At 41.7% G+C, this 16206-nt stretch overlaps 1 protein-coding gene across 3 annotated transcripts in view; it reads left to right on the top strand.

The window, feature by feature from the left end:
- Nucleotides 1-16206, top strand: part of LOC109033638 (zwei Ig domain protein zig-8) — a 460442-nt gene that overhangs the window by 172763 nt on the left and 271473 nt on the right. For all 3 annotated transcript variants that reach the window (XM_072296754.1, XM_072296753.1, XM_072296752.1), the window contains one exon: nucleotides 11888-12318. In XM_072296754.1, coding sequence (XP_072152855.1) covers nucleotides 12267-12318 — 52 coding nt within the window. In that variant the 5' untranslated portion in view covers nucleotides 11888-12266. The remainder of the gene's footprint in view (nucleotides 1-11887; nucleotides 12319-16206) is intronic.

The following is a 16206-nucleotide window of genomic DNA, read 5'->3' as shown; positions in this document are numbered from 1 at the left end:
CAGTGCGCCTATTATCACACGTAAAAACTAGAGGGCGCGCGAATGCATTGTCGTGAGGTAACTCGTGAATAAATAAAGCCCCGTCTCCAGCATCTAAGAAAAAAACTGCAGGCATGAGCGTTTTCGCGGAGCCTTTTGTTTTTTCATGGTAACGCAAACAACCGGGGTTTTTTGTGCGCGACAAGGCAATAAAACCCTTCTCTCTCGTCGTCCCCGTTCCTCCGTCCCTTCATAAATGACCCCTCAGTAGCTTGCTTCATTAAAAACATGAAGGTTATGAGCGTCCACTTCCGCACTCTTATTCGAATCCGAAAATATTTAATGTCATATAACTGTAGCCAGACTTGGCGCGGTTAAATATTTGTACCTTGACGCGAGGTCAATTCCGTTGCTATCTTCGTCATCGTCATTTCCTCAAGCTGCCCTGGGAGCTGGTCAACTTTCAGGTCTGATCCATCTCTAAAGGGGTTTCTTTCTTCTCTCTTAATAAATAAGTCAAAATTTACTGTTTTATTTAAAATTTCCCACTTTAACTTTTCGTTAAAAAAGTGTGATTGTTCTTCAATTCGAGAGGTATCACATAAGGACCGCGTTAAACAGATAGGAACCAAACCACATCAGCTATTGCAAAATGTAATCGGGCAACTAATTTTTTTACATAAAAACGGTTATGCAGATTTTCCTGCAAATTTCATTGAAAATTCTCCATATTTTGAAGAAAATTCCTTTAAAATTTCAAAGGAATCTGCACAAACGTTCTCTCGTAAAAAATGTAATTGCCCAGTTAAATTTGGCAAGCGCTGATGTGGCTTAGTTCCTTTCTGTTAAACTCGGTCCAATAAATAATAGAAAACATTTTTTTTTTCAAGGGGGAACCCTCAATTTTTACCCTTTTTCATAATTATTTTTCGGGGTCCAAGGGGGCCGCCTCATATGATTTTTCGCGAATTGGACGTATTTATACTGAAAGGAACTACGCACATATGGTTTGCGTGCAACATAGCGTTTCAGCATAAATAAATCAAATTATTGGATGATCTTTAGTTCAGTTCACATTTTTCAAAGGTTCGGAGAATGACTTAGGTTTCTTTTCAGTCCATTTATCAGAAAATACCTCCTCACATATAGCCCTTGAAACATTACGTCAAATAAAACAGACAAAACCAACACAATGTGGGAACAGAGCACAGGAATGGAAGCGCGTCAATGACGGCGCAGAGATACAACTATTCGTACTCGATGGATGTCCGTGTTGCTGCATAAAAATTGAAGGCGCTCTGGCGCGAGACGTGAACTAGCAATGCTCCGTTCCATGCTGCTAGTGAGATGCCGCTCAGATCCGGGAAAGAAGTTGAAAGACGAGGTTCGATAACGTCTCTTCAACCTTTGGCTGTATTAAATTTTTCTTTTTTCCTCTTTTTTTCAAAAATAGACCCGATACAAGCCCGCGGGCCATATTTTTTTGGCAAGCCTCGGGTCCATTTGACCCGACTTAGGTATTTATGGTTCTAAAGAAAACTAACCAACAATTTTTTTAATCGTTTGTAAAATTGTTCACTTTTGAACGAACTCCAGTTTTTTTCTGATGAGTGGAAAATCCAATTTTCTCGTAATCTCCGGTAAATAAAAACGTTAACATCCCGATCAGATGTTGAGTTCAGTAATTTTCATCACGCAAATTATGTTTTCCGTGAAATTTAAAGAGGAAACATACACCGGGATGCTTTAATCCGTACTTTGCATACACGGAAAAACATGAAATGCTTATTTAACAATTATAAGTGTCCGACGTGTTTCAATGTAGATTTTACAATAAAAAAAAATGCTAATTTAAAGAATCCCGTGGTTAAATTAGCTTTTCACTATTGTAAAATGTACACTTGAAACATGTCAAACATATTTTTTAACCACACTGGGAAAAAACCACATTGGATCTAGAGTCCAGACTCTTAAAAACATCGAAAAGAAAAAGTACTCTTGATTTAATCAGAATCTAGCTTAAATCAAGAACCAAGCATTTTAATTTAAGCGGATTTCGTTTTGATTCAAGCAAAAATCCGATTGAATCAAGAGTATTTTTTCTTGTCAATTTTTTCAAGAGTCTGGACTCTAGATCCAATGTGTTTTTTTTCCCAGTGCATTTAATAGTTGAATCAGCAATCCATTTTATAGTGTAGTGCTCCACTAAGATCCGCACCTATCGGATTTTGGATACAAGCAAATAGTGGTAGCGCACGCAGAGTCAAAAGCCGAGGACTCACCGTAATCCAAAGCTCCGACTTCTCCAAAGCTAGACTCGCCCGAGCAAGAACACGAGGTTCGGGGACGCTCAAAGGCAGGGAGTGATTTCATTCGCCGCCTTGCATGCAGATTCCCGGCTGCGCTAATAAAAATGCTCCTCGCCCGAGGTCACGCCCGATTCAAACGCCCATCGCCAGAAAGAAACTCGCCGAAGCCTTTTTAGCGAAATGCAATTTAATTGACTTACGCGTAAGGGATCCGTGTCCCTCGACCACCGCCCCCCCCTCCTCCCCGGCCCGCCTCCCTCGTAACCGTTCATCTCCCTTTTGCCTCGCTCAGTCTCTGATTCCCCCCCCCCCCCCCCGCTAGCCCCCCTCCTTCGGCGGGCCTTCGACTTGCAGGACATCGTTACAAATGGTAAATATCCTCTTTTTGTCGCAATACTCTCGCCTTCGGTCTTGGGGTCATGCATCGGGGAGGGGGGGGGGCGAATTGGGGGGGGGGAGGGGTACGCCGAGTCGGTGCTTATCGATTAAAACAGAGCAGGCAGCAAAGCTTCGAGGACGGTAATTTGCGGAAATTGAATTTCTCGTCTCCCGAATCGGTTCTTCGTTCCCTCTGCGGCCGTCGCGTCGCCTCGCGTCGTGTTGTGATGGAAAATTTTTATTCGCTCATTTAGCGGCCGTGTCGCTCCCGCGATTTTCGACGTATCGATCTGACGTGGTCTGAATGTACGTGTACAAAGACGCGACCCTCGCGCTGATTTTTGAAATCCATGTCGGAACGACGAGACATCGAAAATCGAAATATTATGCATCCTGTAATTGGGTTTCGTCTTATCTTGCCGACGAAGCAAGAGGCAGCCTCAGTAATTATCCAGCTGAAGTCTATATTCAGTGTTGAGTATCTAGATTTTGCCTCATCACGATTCCGTCATAATCTCTAAATCACAATGGAGAGAAATGAAAAACATTAACGTTTATTCGCATTATTTTTTGGTTTATATTCAATTATTTGATTCTAGAAATCTCAATTACATGTATTTTCTGCAACCCACGAAAGACCTTACAGTTTCCCATCATTTTTTCTCTTAGTCTGTAGGAAGCACCCGTTCCAACCAATATGATTTGTCCATTTTCCGTTTGTTCTCTTCGTCTGCAGCTTTTTTTATACACTTTAACAGGGTGTCTAGCATCAGGATTTTCCCGATTTTCCCGGTTCTATCAGGGTTTAAGGTCAATCAGGATTTGAGGAAAAATCGGTCGTAAAATCAGGATTTGAGACAAGTTGGCCGCCCGATCGGACTGCTTTCGCATACGCTTATGCAGAAATTTTAATTTCTCTCCGTAAAAAATCAGGTTTTGGAAAAATTATCGAATCAGGATTTAGCAGTCCAAGATCAGGAATAATCAGGATTCCAGCAGGATTTATTCCCAAAATGAAAAAAAAAAAAAAACCAGACACCCTGTTTAATAATCCGGCCTGCTGGTCTCATCTTTTTTGATCGATCTCCAGCACGTAATCAAGTGGAAAACTCTGTTAATGGTTAAAACAGAGGCTAGTAACCCTCAGTCGAGCACGCTCGGCGAGTCGGAATACTGCCGTGCCAAGGAAAAACGCCGCATGAGCCGTCAGGCGTTGCAAAATTGTCTTTGATAAAACACGAATTCCCTGGTAAACTTTTGAGTATTTTTCTTCCAATTTTTCAAAGAATTTTGTTCGTATTTTGATCTAAAGTTCCTGAAAATTACAAGGAAAATTATTCATCGTTTTCCACAAAAATAAAAAAATTATCAAAGAAAATTTGGCAACTCTCGAATGTTCATACGGCGTTTTTCCTCACCAGGGCAGAATACACGCCAGGTATGAACTTATCGCCTTTTGCTGACTGGAAATGCGCTTATCGCAGCTGCACGAAGAGTGCTGATGGATGGCACTCCAGGGAGGAGATATTGCAACCGGAGTTTTCTTTCGGGAGTGATGAATCCCACCTTTTTCCACATTAAACCTTAATGCTCAATACGTCGAACTGATTGTGAGACATTTTCAGCGGGATCAGGGAGGGGAGGGTGGGAGGGGGGACGAGGAGGGCCAGGGGCCGAGTGTGAAGAGGAAAAGGGTCTGTGGGGGTTGAAGTTGGCGATGCAAGCCGTGGAGAAACTAGAAAACTCCGTTATCCGCGTTTATCTAATCTAGAATATTTTGTCGGGACGTGGTCCGTTTCCACTGGAGCTTCTTTTATAACATCTCGACACGGTTAGTGTAGTGAAATAGTTACAATTATCAAATCGCATTACTCTCGTGTTTTTCTTCGACTGATCGAGCAACTTCTTGTGAAATTACACACTTTTATTCACATTTTTCAACTGAGCATATTTAACGTGAACCATGGACATGTTTTACTCATTCTATTGAGAGGAAAGGTGAGAAAGATGATGTCTATAAAGGTACTTGAAGCGCGTTTGGCTAACATAGAGAACGTTTTTCTGCCAATCTCCGATACATCTGAATGAAGAGTTGTGGAAATTCGTCCGCTCTCTCACATCCTTTTTTAAGCTAATATAATTGTTCTACTCTGTAGACAATTATTATTTTTTTTTCTCCTTAATCTTATGTTAATAAACGATTAGCATGTTGTCGCTTTGTTATACAATTACCTCGTAATTTAAGCAAATTGATTATATTTCCCCTGTTGGAAGCTAACAATAAAGTATACTTTAAAAAAAAAAAAAAAAAAAAAAAAACCCTCACATCCGAGACAGCAAAATACACCGAACGGACTATAAGATCAATTTTTCAGTTGTTTTTTTTTCTGTTTTATTTACATAAGGGACCTTATAATGCTCAAAAATAATTAGATTTTATGTTGTCGAAGGATAAACAATAAACTTTCACCTCGAATCATTTTTCCTTTTTCTTATTTTTGATATTTCAATGTGAATGTTTTTTATCATCATCTAAAGTTATCGAATTTCTTCGCAATGTTGAGTGATTATTTACACAGTTCAGTGGTTATTTACACAGTTAAATGGCCAATATTGTTTCAGCTACCTGATTCTTGCATCTGTCAAAGTTGACAAAGTTGTTTTCAAAAAGGAACATATCCATTTCTTGATGAGTCTTCGTTAGCATGTCCTTTTATGCAACTCAAGGCTCATGAAATAATGGACTTGTTTCCTTTTGATAACAACTGATTCAGTTAACGTCAACGCCGCGACGCTGGTTAGTTTTTGGTAAAGCCGAGTTGATATAACTGAATAAAAACAACTGAACCTCAAAGTTTCACCTGAAACCATAACACCCGAACCTCCTAAATCATAATTATTTAAACTCATCACTTAATAACTCCCTGTTGAAAATACTGTCCCGGCTAAAAATATGTGATAATCGTTACCCTTCATGGGAATTTGTTGAGAGAGAAGCATATCACGGGTTCGTGGACAGCATTTAATTATATAAGGGAATATATGTGACGAGGTGAAGCGTAAATTTTGCAGCGCAGCTTAGAGTTTCAACTCGAATTCATTCTTCTTACGATGAAATCCTCACTACCACCAGCTCGCAAAAATTGTGCAGAGCAGAGCGAGAGTGAGGGATTCAGCGCCCTCCGTAAAGCTTTCTCGTATTATTTATTGATTATTATTTTACGAGAGTTAAAACGTATTAAATGGAGCTTGGCACATTTTATATGTTGACTCAATTTATTGTGCAATGCATTTTCCCCGCGGAAAGGGTTTTAATTTTCAGGCTCCGTTCTGTCCCTATTATTTGGTTATGATTTTCGCACATTCTCGGGATCCCGTTTGTTTGTTTATTCGTTCGATTGTTTGCTTCGCGGGTTAGTTCTTCCCGGCGTTTTTGTGGGGATGCGAATGTGTGCTAAAATACTTTGCTCCAGGGGTTGTATGCTTTTCTCTTTGCAAAACCATTTTAATCTTCGCAACCTGTATACTCTTTCTGCAAACGATAAGTCTGCCATTAAAGAGTGCCGATCTGATTTGAAACGGTTTTAGTCAGAACTCGTTTCCTTAGTAGATAATTGATATACGTGTATCATGATTTATTTGATACATAAGCAGGCATTCAATTTCTCGCCATTCTGGTCTGGTTCTGGTGGATGATTAAAAAATGACCAATTTTATTTCAATTGGATAAAAAGGGTCATTTTCATATTAGGCGAGGCAAGACAGCCGTAAGTGCTATATTCAGCATACTTTCGTGTTTGGGATTTGGACTTACATCAAACACATTTTCAAGTTAGAAATTGACAGAAGAGTGTGGTATTTTACTCGAAATTACTGTTCTCATTGGCTCTCTGAATGAATAATGCTCTTTACGGCTGTTTCGTCTGAAACTACGTCATTTTTTGAAAACTCCCGGCCTTTTCATAAGTCTCGTTCTCATAGGTACAAATAAGGCGAATCTAGCTTTTTAAGCTATTTCAGTGGCCTCATGTAAAAGAGATTAGACGAATGGACCACTAGACAAGGTACGAATTTCAGCATTCTGATACATGTTTCTTAATCAAAATTTCACGTAAAACACGATGCGCGCAACGAAAATTACCGAAATCAACTACTTACAAAGATATTTAATGATTCCTGATGGGTGAGTTCAAACCACTCGCTCATTAAAACTCAATGCTCTACGTGATTCACATGGCGCGCTAAACATTATCATGATAGTCTCTGCGATATAAAAATCTGGCAACTTCGGTCTTGACGCTTTGGCTCAGCTATAGCAAATTGCTTATAGTTTGAACAACACATGGTGGGAAATGAACATTGCTCGATTGAGAAGCTTGCTGAAACCGTTGTAGTGCGCGATTTGACTCACGTAGAGCTTTGAGTTTCTTGTGAGCGGTGAGTTCAAATTCCTTGTAACCAATGTGAAATAAACACGTTAATATCTTCGTTAGGAGTTGGTTTCAGTAATTTTCGTTGTGCGAATCGTGTTTTACGTGAAATTCTGGTTAAGTAACTTGTATCAGATTGCTTAAATTTGTACCTTGTCTAGAGGTCTATTTTGAAGGAAACTTGATTTCGAAAGTTTGTGGCTTACGGCTCTCTGTGCTAAGACGGCAGTGTAGTGTAGTCCAACGATCGGCGCCTCCTGAGTTGAACTGTCAAGCGCAGAGGATAGTAAGGGAGGATGCCTCGGTCTGAAGTAATCATGGAAGAATTTGTATAATGACTAGATATTACTCGAGGTTCTTTAAGAGAGGACTCGTGGCAACTAGGAAGCTTATCAGTGCTCGGCCGGTGAGGCCCAAGTGTATACTCAAGGAATTAATATTCATCGAGCGGCCGCCACGTTAACTTACTCGAAAAAGGAGTCACCACCCCACCCCATCCCCTTCCCTTCAAAGGTTCAAAGCCATGATGCCATGATGTTTACGGGGGTAGTCTCGTGTCTGGTGAGTAACTCCTCCATTTTGGGCCGTATTAATATTCACTACTTAAGAAGCTACTTTTTTCTGGAGGCTTCATACACTGGAAAAAAAACACATTGGATCTAGAGTCCAGACTCTTAAAACCATCGACAAGAAAAAATACTCTTGACTCAATCAGATTTAAGCTTAAATCAAGAATCAAGCCTCTTAATTTGAGCGAATTTCCTTTTGATTTAAGCTTAAATCTGATTAAACCAAGAGTCCTTTTTCTTGTCAATGTTTTCAAGAGTCTGGACTCTAGATTCAATGTGTTTTTTTTCCAGTGTACGGTTTCCATTGTGATCATGGCATGACTTTCCACGAAAAGAAAAGATTTAGAAAAAAAAGTTGGAAAATAGGCATTTTCAATAGACTAACGGACGTAATACGAAGTTAAGCATTCCTCTACATGTTTTTTAACAAAAATTTTACGTGGAAAATTTTTACGCAACAAAAAATACGGAAATTAACTCCTGGCCAATATGTTTAATGTTGACGCGTGGATTCAAACCTCCTCATGAAAATGCAAAGGCAGGGTGGCGGAATTGCATGACAAATAAAATCTTGAAATTTCACATGAAATATTTCACGGAATTTCAGAAATTTATGAAACAAATTGAAAAATACCGTTTCCTTTTCATGTTTTGCACAATGTAAAAATTGTGATTTTCTTCCTTTTTTGGTGTGTGAGAGTGCGGGTTGCATACCGTAACCCCTGAAAAATATGAAATATTTCACAGCCTCGTGAAATTTCATTAAATATTTCACTCGAATTTCCAATATTTCATTACTTTCATGCGTTTCATGCCACCCTGCACTGGGAAAAAAACACATTGGATCTAGAGTTCAGACTCTTGAACAGTGAACACACTGACAAGAAAAAGGACTCTTGATTCAATCAGATTTAAGCTTAAATCAAAAGGAAATCCGCTCAAATTAAGAGGTTTGGTTCTTGATTTAAGCTTAAATCTGATTGAATCAAGAGTATTTTCTCTTGTCGATGTTTTTAAGAGTCTGGACTCTAGATCCAATGTTTTTTTTTTCCAGGGTGTGCAATGGTCCTTGTGAGTTTTTTTGCGCCCATTTTTTTCTCAAAATTTTCTGAGACATATACAGGGAATTGCAACTTTAGTTGTCAACTCGGAAGTCCCTCATACCTCTTCCCATCCACCTCAAGACCCCATCTCTAAGTTAGGCACGATGAAGATGCCATGGGTACGCACGGACCACTTTTTGTCGTCGACAAAACAGTCGCGAGTGACCCTAACGACAAAAACTACCCCACGGCATTGTTTCCTAAGTTGCCCCGATTTTCAATTTAAAACTGAAGGTTCTCTCTGCATCAAAGATACAGACTGCCAACGCTCTCAGCTCAACTATTCAAAATAATTGCATACTCGTCGCGCGGGAATCATTTTGTTTTGATTAAGTTCGCCATCGCTCCGTCTTCCCTTTTGATTGGATGGTCCCTTTCGAAAGTCCCATGTTGCCGCCGTGACATTTTATTCAATGAAAATTAAACCATGGGCGTCTAGACAAGGAATGAATGGAGATGTTGCATGTATAAGGAATTTGCGATTTGATTACTGATTCTTATGTACAAGTCCGCGAGAAACACGATGGTGCCACTGGTTTTCTCTGAAATTAACTCCCAAGCTCAAAAAAAGCTCTCAAGTTGAGGCCAAAATGGAGGGGATATCCCACGCTATCCTATGAGAGTCCACGTCTTTATCAAGACAAACTCTCCATGCAAAGACAGGGAGCAAATACATTAGTAGGGATGCCGTGTTTTCAGTTTTAGAGTCCCCAAATAAAGTGGCATCCTTGCTAATGTATTTGCTCCCCATCTTTGCATGGAGAGTTTGTCTTGATGTAGACGTAGACTCTCAGGGTAGGGTGGGATACCCCCTCCATTTTGGCTTCAGTTTGAGAGCTTTTTTTGAGCTTGGGAGGTGATTTCAGAGAAAACCAGTGGCACCATCGTGTTTCTCGCAAACTTTTACATAAGGATCAATGGCCAAATCGCAAATCCTTCGGCGCAACATCTCCATTATCCACAAGGGCCGGACGCAAAAAACTCGATTTATGACGTCATAAATCGAGTTTTTCAAGGCGCAATATCTAGGTTAACAATCAAAGTAGAAAGATGCCATTGGACAGACTTTATTATTCTTAACTGATCTACAAGAATCAAGCATCAAAACACAATTCTGTGACTAGCGCGATTGACCCATCTTTAGCTTGAAATATCCAATAGTTTCCTGGTAGAAACACAGAATGTGTGGGATTTTGCAACTTCTAAACGCACTTACGTTGTTTCGTCCAAGAAATGCTACGATCCGGCGGCGCGTGCGAATCTGAGCTCCGACATTCCTCTCGTCCCGAGTATGATGTAAACCGCAGATCGGCGGATAAAAAGCCCGCTGCTGCTGCATGGGCCGGAGCACCGAAACGGGCCAATAATGGAACAAGTTGGACGGAAATTATTCGGCTGCACCGGCAACGAGCCACGCAGTGATATCTGCCGCTCATGGGAGCGCCGGCCGTGCCAGATCGGGCTCACCCGCAAAAACCGCTCATCTACTCAGGATTTCCTCTAGGAGTTACGCGTTTTTGTATCGCCACACTTCGCGAAACCGGAGCGCCGGCCGTGCCAGATCGCGGCCGCACCCGCAAAAACCACCTAACCGCTCAGGGTATCCCCTGGGAGTTACGCGGTTTTGTATTGCCACGACTCGCGGAACCCGCGGATCCTGCGTGGAGTACTCGGTAGAATCCGACAACGCTCCCTTGGAAAGCGGGGATTCATTCCGGCTGGCTGGGAATTCATGGGGCTTTTAAGTTGGATCGCCCGTGAAAGGCGATCGTGGTGCCGTAACGCTACGATTCGACCCGCCTTACCGCCGGAGGGGGGCTCTCGCGCCGAACGGTAAAAATGAGGGACCGAACGATCGGCATTCGGAAGTTGTGATTTTCTCATTTTCCGCAACTCTGCTGCCGGACCCGTATTCGGAAAAAATTATTCATCGGTGCATATTCGTATTTCTTGCAATTTTCGGGGGTCATCCTGGACCGGGAAAAAACAGGGAACACCGTGAATGGTTAATTAAAATGATCGAACGATGAATGCCCTGCCCTGGACAGTAGTAGAGATGTCAAATCGTCGTCGGAACGGTTTAACTCCTTCAATTTTGCCTGATACCCCACGCGTTGCCGCAGAGTTAGTTTAGTTGCGTGACCAAACCGAACCCAATTTACGTCAGCATCGATTGCTTTCTGGAAATGATGAAAGTCAATCTCTCAGTTATTGGTTGATTTTTGGAATGTTCATTAGATTCAACTAGTGGCGTGGCGTGCTTTGCGATGCATCGATTGATCTGCCATCTAAACCTATGGAGAAGGATCGATAGATACGGTGTTCGCAACGAACACTTTAACAATCGATTCTTTACCGCAGCTTCAGATGAAGACATATCGATAATCGATTATTTACGCCTCGCCACTGAAGTGAAAGAACCTAGATCATCCGCAAGACTGTGGCGGTTGGGTGTCACAGAGCGTATTGAAGCGCTATAAGAGCGGCATGTTGGTAGCAGTAGATTTTAGCACTAGTGATGCAGTAGTGTTAAGTAGTGATTTTTTTTTACTACTTCAAATATCCCACATGGGTAAATCTCCCGCGCTTTAGTCTCTTCCCCCTCCGTCCTAACTGAGTAACCAGTCCCAGAGGCAACCATTTTCCGAGACCATCAAACTCGGGTCGCCTGGCCCGGAATCGAACTTGCGACCTCCCGATCATAGAGCTAGCGCTACAACCACTACACCATACTGTCGTGCTTAAGGAAGAACGCCGCCTGAACATTCGAGAGTTGCCAAATTGCCCCGTATAAAACATGTATCTTCAAAGAAAATTGTGCGTATTTTTCCTTAAAATTTTCAGACGTTTTACATAAAATTGCGAGCAAAATTGTCTGAAAAAATTGAAAAAAAAATATTAACGATTTTCCCTGTCGATTAGGTTTTTATTGAAGGAAATACGGCAGCGTCTGATGGCTCATACGGCGTTCTTCCTTAGAACGGCAGCATAGGACGCCGACAACATATCCTCCTGAAATTCTTCTTCTTCTTCCTCCTCTTCTTTTTCATCCTTCTTCTTCTTTCTTCTTCTTCCTTCTTCTTGAATTCTAATGAATCTATGACTTATCCCTGTTGCAGGTGTCGCTTAAATCGAGTTGAGGAGACGCCGAATGTTCCCGGAATAAGGGTGCAAGGATGAGGTAGAGCCTTCGACTCTTGGATCTGTCTGTGAGCGGACGGAGCCACGTGATTGGCTGGTCTCAATGCACCTCATGACGTGGGCCCCGGTCCCATCCGCGGAGCCGTGATCCGTCGACGCGGTTTTGTGACGCAATGGACACGCGGGTGCTTCGCGGCGAAACGACTTCGGGTTGGGAATGAACGCCCGTGCCGTCGGTGTTCCCGCGTGAAGTGCTCTTCTCCGAAGAGGCGATTTTCCGCGGTGTCGCGATGTCCAAGTGGCCAAGGACACTCCTCTCCGCTCGACCAAGTGCCCCGTCCAACTGAGACCCACAAAATGCCTCTGCTTTTCGTCTTCACCGTGTCAGTCTTCTCATTTTACGCTAAAGGTAAGCCACATTCCTTCAACTCATTATTGTACGTCGATAGCTGAGGAATAATACCGCCTAACTAACAATTTTGGCGAAAATGAATGGAGAATTTGCATGTGTCTGAAATTTGATGAATTCCGTGTCAAAGTGGATGCCACCAAGTGAGCCGAATACGAGGATACCCTTGGTTCATAAATCGAATGATTATTGGAGAAAATACGACAAAATAACCTAATCTGCGAAAATGCATGTGTTTAAATGGGAAATGCCGCCAGATGACGTCATTAAATGGTGCATTTTCTCACTTTTAAACCTATTTTTATACCATTTTCCATTGCAGAAAAAAAATAATGAAAAATACTGCAAAATCAGCTCTTCGGGCACTTTCAGATGAAGCAATAAAAAATTTGCGTGCAAATTCTCCATTGGCCACTTTGCTGTATTCTACAATATAATATACGCAGACTGATTTTGTTAGTTTTTTCCAATTCCGCATAGGAGCGCTCCAAGGCCTTGTCTCCACGGGACGTTTTCATGGGATTTGTCCCAAGTTCGAATCGCAGGAATGAAACTTCTGCAGGGATTTTTCCCAGTTACCGTCTCCACGGGACGAGGCTCATACGGTCCTGAGTCTAGTTTGCGCGGGAAGATAAATTAGATGAAGTCGAGTGTTTAACCGGGATTAAAATAATAATTGCACTCAATTGACAATTAGACACATTATTTTAACTAAACAAACCTGAACAATGGAGTATTCAACAAAATATCGCACTTCGTTTACACTTCTTCTTCCTCTCCCAGTGGGTCCTAGGAGTAGATGGTACTGGGAAAAATATTGATTAACTCAATATTTTTCCCAACTTCGTAAATGGGATTTTTCCCTGGGACAAATCTCGTGAAAAGGCCCCATGGAGACAAAGCCTAATGACATTAATACGAAAATTGCGAAGTTCTGTCCTTATATCCCGTAAAATCGTCAGTTTGTAGATAAGCGGTATCGTTCCCCAGCCATCCATATTTTTTTCGGGGTGTTTGCCATACAGAGATAGTGCAGACATGGGCGGAATTGGAAAAGAAGGAAGCTGGAGGGACATACTTTCACAGATGACTACTTGGTCTCCCCCGTCAATGTGACCGTTTTAACACTCGGAATATTTTTTTCTCAATCTTTTAAATGAATTTGAACCCCACTCCATCTGCATCTTTTACTCGCTACGGATCACTGTTTAACCTCATTTCAATGCTTGAACAAAAACCAGAGCAGAGCGTACGAATTGAAGTAGTCACACCCTGAAAGATCAACCTAAATGCATGAAGTTGCTACATGAACTCGGAGAACGGAAGTCTATTGGCTGGCTGTCAAGTCTCGCGCAGCAACCTCGGAGCAGCGAGCACTCAATAGTCAAAATAAACAATTTCACCCTGAAAATTTCAAGTGTGATACTCGGTCGCTGAAACAATAAAATAGGAGTCGTGATTTTGAAAGCTGCAATTAGAGCTCCTAGACCTAATAAGCCGGAGCGTCGATGTATTTGCTGCGGGATGCATTTCGACGTGGAAACCCCTTCGTTGTCTCTCCCGTGCCTCCCCATCGAGTCGAAGCGTATAATTATTTCAACTTCTAAACTCGGCGGGAGGGAAGAAGTTGCGATGGTATCTAAATTGTTATTTAACAACCAACCGAGGAAATGAGCATAATTTATTTTCAGACTTTTCAAAAGCCATACTTCAGATCCGAATGATTAACAGGGCCCTAAATATGGGGCTGTGAGCGCGTGGCGAGCTCAAATTGTTCTAGCGCAGCCCGGCAGAAAGAATTTAACCTCTTTTAAACTCGGAGATTGATGTTAATGGCGTTATCTTTTTAATATCTCCTGATATAAAGTTCCCTGGGGCGGGGGAGTGGCAATCGTGCTGGATTAAATTAATCGGCACGCGAACTCTAGCGACGACAAATAAGCGACTCGCGGCCCCCGCGAATGCTCATCAGCGCCTACGTCGTCGAGATGTTATCGAATGGTCGTAATCGATTAATCTCATCGTTTAATGTTTCGATGACGGTTGATCGATAGATAAGATTGCTAGGATAGGGATGAATCGATGCAGGACCTTCGATAACTGGGTATTCGACAATCGACCAGGAGAGCCGACAAAGGGCCCACTACCTCTTTCATCATATCGGGGAAAAAGCACTTAATTAACGTCCGACCTTATTCATATTCTTGTGTAGGTTTAGTGAGTAGTAAGAGTAGGTTTATGAGAGATGCAGAGAACTATGTAAACTCTCTGATGGACTCATTTGACTGTCGTGATGTCATGATTTTAGTCGCGACGTAATGCAGCATTTCTTTCTACGACTAAGTCACACTCGGTTCTAAACAATCTGCCTGGCCGATGAAAGCTTTCCTCGCAGTGGAAAAGAAAAAAAAAAAACAAAAAAACCCGAGTTTTATGAAAAATTTCCGAAGAATCTTATCCTCTAAAAATTCTTTTTTCATTTGAATCCTCGTATTCGTAAATTTGCTAAGAGCAGTCAATGCCGAACACCGAACAAATCACCTCATCAAATAAAAGGACGCTGCAACCCTGAAAGTTTAAAAAAATAATTATGAAATTTTTCTTTAATATTCTGTCCTTTTTTTGGTGGAAAATCATTTTATCTCCTCGCAAGGATCCATTTCCCAGGTTAATAATGCTGAATTTTGCTTAAGGTTGTAAAAATTGTCTTTTTGATGATTCTACGACAAAAGCCTCCGTAAACTACCCTTAATCAAATTGTAAACCATATGCAAGGTGACATGAAACGAAAGAACATATGATGGATTTAACATTCCCGTGAAATATTTCATTCAATTTCGTGAGGTAGTCAAATCCTTGACAAATACGAGTCATTACTTTTAGGGTCCGGTTATGCAACCAGCACTGAAAAATATCTAAAAACGCAAACAAATTTTTTCAATGGTACCATTTGGACGTATTTCTATCAAACGGAACTATGTGTATTCAGACATGAGCCCTGAGACCCATAAGCGTATGTGCATAACAGGGCTCACGTCATAATGCACATAGTTCCGTTTGATAAAAATACGCCCATTTCTCCAATTAAGATACTAAAAAGCGAGGAATATTTTTTTAACTATACCATTTGGACTTATTTCTATCAAACGGAACCATGTGCATTAAGACATGAGCCCTGAGGCCCATAATCATATGTGCATAACAGGGCTCACGTCATAATGCACATAGTTTCGTTTGATAGAAATACGTCCATCTCTCCATTTAAGGTACTAAAAAAGCGAGGAATTTCACTGATAGGGTAACAGTAGACACTCTGTCTCTGGAAAATGAGCCACTTACAGAACATCATTGAACACGGCCCCTAGTTCCTAACCTAGTTCAGCAGTCCATCATGATTTGCATGTAGTCGGCGAGACGTAAGAAAAAATGGCGCTAAGGTGATACCCGTATTTTTCATGAGGTGCTTTCCCACCTGCTATTTCCACTTGAACTTTCATCCCGTAAGGAATGGCTGCGGCGAAAACGGAACGGCTCGGAGCACGTATCGGAAGACGGGGCGCCGCTGTCTGCTTGATGTATCTCACGTGCGAGCTTACAAGGTAGGACGAAAATTTGCAATTCTTGCAGAGCAATATTCATTCAATATCTTCACATCCTATACCTAAGTGCATCAACCCAATTTTCCCGCATCGCAACTGCCGAGTTGCATCGCTGCCAGCGGGGAGGTTGCGATGTCGGACGAGAGCCGACGCACACTGGGACGAGTCGATCACTGGAAAAAAAAAAAAAAAACCCCACATTGGATCTAGAGTCCAGACTCTTGAAAACATTGACAAGCAAAAATACTCTTTATTCAATCAGAATTTTTCCTTAAATGAAAAGGAAATC

Source organism: Bemisia tabaci, chromosome 2 (assembly GCF_918797505.1).
Source record: "Bemisia tabaci chromosome 2, PGI_BMITA_v3".
In the NCBI taxonomy this organism is placed as follows: Eukaryota; Metazoa; Arthropoda; class Insecta; order Hemiptera; family Aleyrodidae; genus Bemisia; species Bemisia tabaci.
This window is presented reverse-complemented; position numbering and strand designations above follow the sequence as displayed.